General features: G+C 56.7%; 1 protein-coding gene across 1 annotated transcript; it reads right to left on the bottom strand.

Moving 5' to 3' along the window:
* Positions 1–4,436: 4,436 nt before the first annotated feature.
* LOC116464558 (matrix metalloproteinase-25-like) lies at positions 4,437–6,579 on the bottom strand (the record flags this gene model as incomplete). The annotated part of the gene is made up of 6 exons (XM_032147822.2): positions 4,437–4,708; positions 4,866–5,123; positions 5,202–5,354; positions 5,924–6,006; positions 6,141–6,225; positions 6,326–6,579. Coding segments are annotated over 6 exons (1,105 nt in total), but the record flags the coding sequence as incomplete, so codon positions are not given.
* Positions 6,580–6,801: the final 222 nt, after the last annotated feature.

Genomic DNA, 6,801 nt, shown 5'->3' with positions numbered 1-6,801 from the left:
TTATGGTAATGCAATTCACAGGCAATGCAATTCTCTCGCTGAGCTGTACAATTCAAAGCATAGAACAGTGCAGCTCTCACCAAAACCCATTTTAGAACATTTTCGTCAACTCTAAGAGAAATTCTGCCCCTCTGAGACATCACCGCTAGTCCTCATTTCCCTGGACAACCACTCGGCTACTTCCTTTTTTTTTTTTTTTTTTGAGATGGAGTCTTGCTCTGTTGCCCTGGCTGGAGTGCAGCGGCATGATCTCGGATCACTGCAACCTCCACCTCCCGGTTTCAAGTGATTCTCCTGCTTCAGCCTCCTCAGTAGCTGGGATTACAGGCATGTGCCACCACGCCCAGCTATTTTTTTGTATTTTTAGTAGAGATGGGGTTTCACCACATTAGCCAGAATGGTCTCAATCTTCTGACCTCATGATTCGCCCACCTTGGCCTCCCGAAGTGCTGGGATTACAGGCGCGAGCCACCGCGCCTGGCCTAATTTCTGTGTTTTTAGTAGAGATGGGGTTTCACCACGTCGGCCAAGGAGTCTCGAACTCCTGACGTCAAGTAATCTGCCTGCCTCGGTCTCCCAAACTGCTGGGATTACAGGCATGAGCCACTGCGTCTGGCCTCATCTACTTTTCTCTCTCAATGGATGCATCTCTCCTAGACATTTCTGATAAGTGGAATTATACACTAGGTGATCTTCTGTGTCTAACTTCTTTCACTGAGCATGCTGTTCTTGAGGTTCATCTGTGTTGTAACATGGATCAGTCCTTCATTCCTTTTTCTGGCTGCATAATATTCTACTGTGTGGACAGACCACATTTGGTTTCTCCATTCACCCCTCGAAGGACTTTTGGGTTCTTTCCACTTTTTAGCTATTCTGAGTAACGCTGCTGTGAACATTCACGCACAAGTTTGTGTGTGGACTTATGTTTTCATTTCTCTTGGGTATGTATGAAGGAGAAGAATAGCTGGGTTACATGGTAAATGTGTTTTGATCCTTTTGAGGAACAGCCAGACTATTTTTCAAAATGTCTGTCATTTTACATTCCCAGCAGCAGTGTCCGGGGGTTCCTGTTTCTCCACATCCCCAGATACATTTGTTATGCTCTGTGTCTTTTTAATTCTAGCCATCTTAGTCGGCTGAAATGGTATCATGTGACAATTTTTGTGGTTTTGTTTGTTTTTTTTTTTTTTTTTTTTGATACAATCTCGCTTGGTCTCCCAGGCTGGTGTGCCATGGCACGATCTTGGCTCATTGCAACCTCTGACTCCCGGGTTCAAGCGATTTTCCTGCCTCAGCCTCCCAAGTAGCTAGGCTTACAGGCATGCGTCACCACGCCTGGCTAATTTTTGTATTTTTAGTAGAGACGGGGTTTCACCATGTTGGCCAGTTGGTCTAAAACTCTCCACCTCAAGTGACACCTGCCTCTCAAACGCCTGCATCAGCCTCCCGAAATGCTGGGATTACGGGCATGAGCCACTGCGCCCAGCCAGTTTTATTTTTATTTTTATTTTTTTGAGACACACCTGTTGCCCAGGGTGGAGTGCAGTGGTGTGATCACCGCTCATTGTTGCCAAGACTTTCCGGCTTCAAGTGATTCTCTCCTCTTAGCCTTCCAAGTAGCTGGGAATACAGACGCGTGTTGCCACCACGCCCGGCTAATTTTGTGATTATTTTGTAGAGACAAGGTCTCACTATGTTGCCCAGGCTGGTCTTGAAATCCTGGGATCAAGCCATCCTCCCACTTTGGCCTCCCAAACTGTTCGGATTATAGGCGTGAGCCACTGTGCCCAGCCTCTTTCCAACTTTCTGGATGATGTCCTTTGAAGCACAAAAGTTTTAAATTTTGATTATAAGAAGACCATACCATTTTTAAACGATACCATTTAAAAAATAAAAATAATCGCTTTAGCCGGGCGCGGTGGCTCACGCTTGTAATCCCAGCACTTTGGGAGGCTGAGGCGGGCGGATCACGAGGTCAGGAGATCGAGACCACGGTGAAACCCCGTCTCTACTAAAAATACAAAAAAAAATTAGCCGGGCGTGGTGGCGGGCGCCTGTAGTCCCAGCTACTCGGAGAGGCTGAGGCAGGAGAATGGCGTGAACCCGGGAGGCAGAGCTTGCAGTGAGCCGAGATTGCGCCACTGCACTCCAGCCTGGGCGACAGAGCGAGACTCCGTCTCAAAAATAATAATAATAATAATAATCGCTTTGACACGACATTTTCGTGTAGCAGTCATAAAATTTTAAAGGCTCTGGAAGTCTACATGGAGCCATGAGGCAGTGTCAATTCCACAGTGGCCGTCCATCCTCCGGGTGCCCCATAACCAACTTTTGGGTTCCTCTCTGCTTCGTCCTCCCACTCTTCTTTCTTATTTTTATTTATTTATTTATTTTTTGAGACAGAGTCTCGCTCTGTTGCCCAGGCTGGAGTGCAATCGTGAGATCTTAGCTCACTGCAACCCCCCTCTCCCGGGCTCAAGTGATTATCCTGTCCCAGCCTCCTTAGTAGCTGAGATTACAGACATGCACCACCATGCCTGGCTAATTTTTTTTCTATTTTTAGTGGAGATGGGATTTCACCATGTTGGCCAGGCTGGTCTCGAACTCCTGACCTCAAGTGATCCGCCTGCCTGGGCCTCCCAAAATGCCGGGATTAAGGCGTGAGCCACCATGCCCGGGCCCACTCTTCCTTCTTAGATTCCCCATCAACCCTGGATTCCTTGTTCTGCAAAGCAGGGAGACTCAGGTCGGTCCAGTTCCTGCCACCACACTTCTCCCCAGGTCCATCAATGCTCAGAAGAATGGAAGGGCTTTTTGTCCATTCATTTTTATTGTCCTGAGTGCGATGAATAAGTTTCTAACATACAAATTTCCCCCTCTTCATACATGGAAAAGAAACTGACAGAGGCCCAAATCGTTTCCTGGCAGCCCAGAATTCCCAGGTAACTGACCAGTCTCCTGCCTTCTGTCCTCATGCTGATCTGTTTGTATGAGAAATTAGGGGAATTCCTTCCCTGGTCGCTGGGACAGCTGCCCACAGCCTCAGCTCCAGGAAGCACTAGGGGGTCACTGAGGCTGGACAGCAACTTAGGAAGTGGCCCCTAAGTGACTCTACCCATGGGGGTCAGTTCGTCATTGTGGCCTGAAGATGTTTGTCCTGGGGTGGGGGAACACTGCAGAGCCACAGAAATGCCACAAGACAGCCAGCTACTGCCTCCACAATCCCCGCGACTAGTTAAAATGCAGATTCCTGACCCCACGCTGAGTGAGGATTCAGGGTGAGGTGTGGGATCTGCAAACTCAAATTTCCCAGTGATTCTGTTGCGGGATAGTCTAGAAGAATAGTTCCAGAGGCAATCATTTAGATCCTAAAACTGTGGGGAGTGGGGACAGGGTGAATCAGGTGCCCCCAGGTTCCACCCACCCCTCACTCTAGAACTAGGGCCTCCCAGGAGAGAGTGCTGAGGAGGCAATGACCAGGCCTGAGCTAGGGTTCGGTCACTGTCTTTCCACCAGCGTTGAGTTGATGGGAGTCAAGCTGTTCTCTCCAGGGTGCAAGCAGGGAAGTGGTTCTTGGGGATAGAACGGTTCCCCATTGAATGGAAGGCAGCTCTGGGCCCATGGAGGCGCCCAAGCTGGGGAGCCTGGGGAGGAGGGGGCGGGTGCCGAGGGAGGAACGGAAAAGGTTAACAGTCTGGAGAGCAAGGGTCGTCCCTCCAGCCAGTGATTCCACCACCTAGGATGTGGCGCACGGGTCTTCAGGGGTGATATCTGGACTGGTTCCCGGTCTGGGTCCCAGGTCCCCACCAATGTGGCAATGACTGTAGAGGGGCGTCGTGGGAGCAGAACGGGGTGAGAAACCGCGGGTGGAAGAGGGGCAAGGCACAGCTTCGCAGTCAGGCCTGTCCTCTAACGACCCAGGAACGCCAGGCGCAGTGGCCAGGCGGGGCGGGACTGCGGAGAGTCCCGGCACTGCGGAGAGTCCCAGGACTGCGCTCCGAGAAAAGCTGGCTCTTCCCGGAAAAGGACAGTCCTGGGGGCGCAGCGGGCGGCAGGCCGCAGGCCCGCCCCTTGTCCTCCCCGCCCCTCCCCGGGCTCGGGAGGCAGGGTCCCATCGCCCCCTGGCGGCCACCGCGAGGGAACGACGGGGGGCGGCAACCGACACGTGGGCCCAGCGCGCGTGCGCCCCCCTGGCGGCGGGTTCCGGTGGCAGCGCCGGGAGTGGGAGACCCCGCGGAGACTGAGCCCAGCGCCAGGCGACCAGTCCCCGCCGCCGCCGCCCCTGCGTGGGAGATCCACCCCGCTTAGTCCGCGCCCAAGCCCCCGTCCGTGGGAACAGACAAGGGGCCTCCGCAGCGCCTCACAACCCCCGACCAGGTCCAGCCGCGGGGGACTCGGCCGTGGAGGGCGCTGTTCCATCTGGATGGCTCCTCCCATCAGCGGGAGGCTACACTCCCCACCAGCAGGGGTAAGAGGAGCAGCGGGAGGGGAGCAGGCCGCCGTCCTGCGGCCTGGTTGAGCTCACACTGACAATCGCAGGTTTCGGACACGAGGGTCGCTTTCGGGGGCCTGGGGGCGCGGGGACCAGAGCTTGGGGCGGGGCAGTCCAGCCAGTTGGGCCCCATGGGCTGGGGGGCGTCCGGCTCGGTCTTGATGCTGTTCTTGGGGAAGCGCCAGTAGTGGGCGCCCTTGAAGAAGTAGGTGTCACCTGGGGGAGCAGAGCTTGAGTCCGGGTCCCTCCCCGCCCCGCCCCTCCGTGCTGCCCAAGGACCCCCATCCCCGCAGGGTGGCCTCCATGTCCCCATTCCCCACATCCCTCTCCCCACCCCGAGGCCCAGTAACCCGCAGGTCACCGCGCTCCCCACCTGCGTTGCTGACGGTGACATCGTCGGGGGAGGGGGGCGCGCCTTCCCAGAGGCTCAGGTCGCGAGGGTAGCCGGGGTCCGGGCGCGCCGCTGCCTCGTCGTAGCGCCAGTACTGCCGGCCGCGGACCAGGTAGGTCTTCCCGTTCTGTGGCCACGAGAACACGGCGTCCACCTCCTCTCCCGGGGGCAGCCCCAGCTCCGTGAGCGGCCGCGCCCCACCCTCCAGCTGCCGGTCCTGGAACACCCAGAACTGGGGCCCTGCAGGGCGGAGGCCGGGAGGTCAGGGGTGGGCTCCCCGCGCCGGCCCCAGCGCGCCCCGCCGCCGGTCCCACTCACCGCTGAAGAGGAGGATCCGGCCGTCTCGGTGCCGAGCATAGGCGGCCTGCACCACCCTCACCTGGGCGGGCAGCCCCTCCCAGAAGCGGTGCAGCCGCGCGGGCCGCGGGGACACCAGCTGTCCGGAGGGCTGGAGGCGCCAGAACCAGGGGCCTGCAGGGGACAAAGGGGTTCGCAGGAAGGCGTGAGACAGCAGGAGGTCTCCTCCCCCAGGGTGTGTGGCTGGGTAGGGAGGGGTCCCATCTGGAAATCAAGAGCGCAATGGATCTAGGGTGACCAGCCCATCCTGGCCTGCCTGGGACTTTTCCCTTTTTAGCACTAAAAGTGCCAGGGCCGTGCCTGGTGGCTCAGACCTGTAATGCCAGCACATTGGGAGCCTGACACCGGAGAATCACTTGAGCCAGGAGTTTGAGACCATCCTGGGCAATATAGTGAGACTCCATCTCTACAAAATAATAAAATAAATTACTAGCAAGGCGTGGTGGCATGTGCCTCTGGTCCCAGCTACTAGGGAGGCTGAGGTGGGAGGATCGCTTGAGCCCCATATTTTGAGGCTGCAGTGAGCCATGATCACACCACTGCACTGCGGCCCAGGCAACAAAGCAAGACTCTGTCTCGAAGAAGAAAAAAAAGTTCCACTTCCAGGGTAAGCCCATAGCCCCAGTGGGTCACTGGAAGTGGGCAGGAAACCAACATATATGAGGCCAAGTGAAATGACTCACCTTTGAAGAAGAAAGTTTCCCCTCGGATGTTGGCAATGGCGTCAAAATTGCCCTCACATCGATCAGGGCTGGGGAAGGACGGGCTGGGGAGGAAAGGGGAGGTGAGCAGAGAGGGGGGTTTGTTCCCTCCGAGGCAGGGACCCCCATCATCCCCATCTCAGAGGACACAGGCTGGGCAGCTGGTCACCCAAGGTCACCGAGTTGGTGGGGGACTCACTTGTGTGTGGGCGAGGCTGGGGGCTGGGGAGGAGGAGCCAGGGGTTTCCTTGTGGGCTTGTCATATGGGGTTTGGGGCGCCTTCCCTGTGAGGAAAGAGTCAGGCAGGTATGGGTCCCCTGGCCCTGCTGCAGAGGACACTGGATGGGGCAATGATGGTTTTGCGGCAGGTCCCTCTCCCCCTACCATAAAGTTGCTGCAGGCCATCGCGGTCATCCTGAGACAGGCGGTACTTGTCAGGGTCGCCCACCGGACCCTGGTAGAAGGGCCTCATAATGGAGTTGGGGGCTGAGGAGTGGCCCAGGCCCAGGGCGTGGCCAAACTCATGGACAGCCACGGCAAATAGGTCGGTCCCCTCGCTGTCTGCAGGAGAAAGTGGGCGGGAGCTGAGGCCGCTCCTGCATGGGGAAAGGGGGCACAGGAAGGCCCTGGAAGTGCAGCTGCAGCCAACAGGAACAGTAGGACACCCTCCAGAGGTGGCCCCAGCCTCCTCTGCCCAGCCTCCCGCCCCGAACTTTCCATCATCCCTATCTCCAGTCACCCAGTCGGCATGGCTGTGCTGGACACCGGACCACAGGGCTGAAAAGACCCAGAGAACACACAGAGGAATAGGCCACCTTACACACAGATGGGGCCCCTCCTCTGGGAAGGGAGCACTTTGT

This window comes from Hylobates moloch, unplaced genomic scaffold (assembly GCF_009828535.3).
Source record: "Hylobates moloch isolate HMO894 unplaced genomic scaffold, HMol_V3 SCAFFOLD_981, whole genome shotgun sequence".
NCBI classification, from domain to species: domain Eukaryota; kingdom Metazoa; phylum Chordata; class Mammalia; order Primates; family Hylobatidae; genus Hylobates; species Hylobates moloch.
The sequence above is the reverse complement of the archived record's forward strand: the minus strand, read 5'-3'. Positions and strand labels throughout refer to the sequence as shown.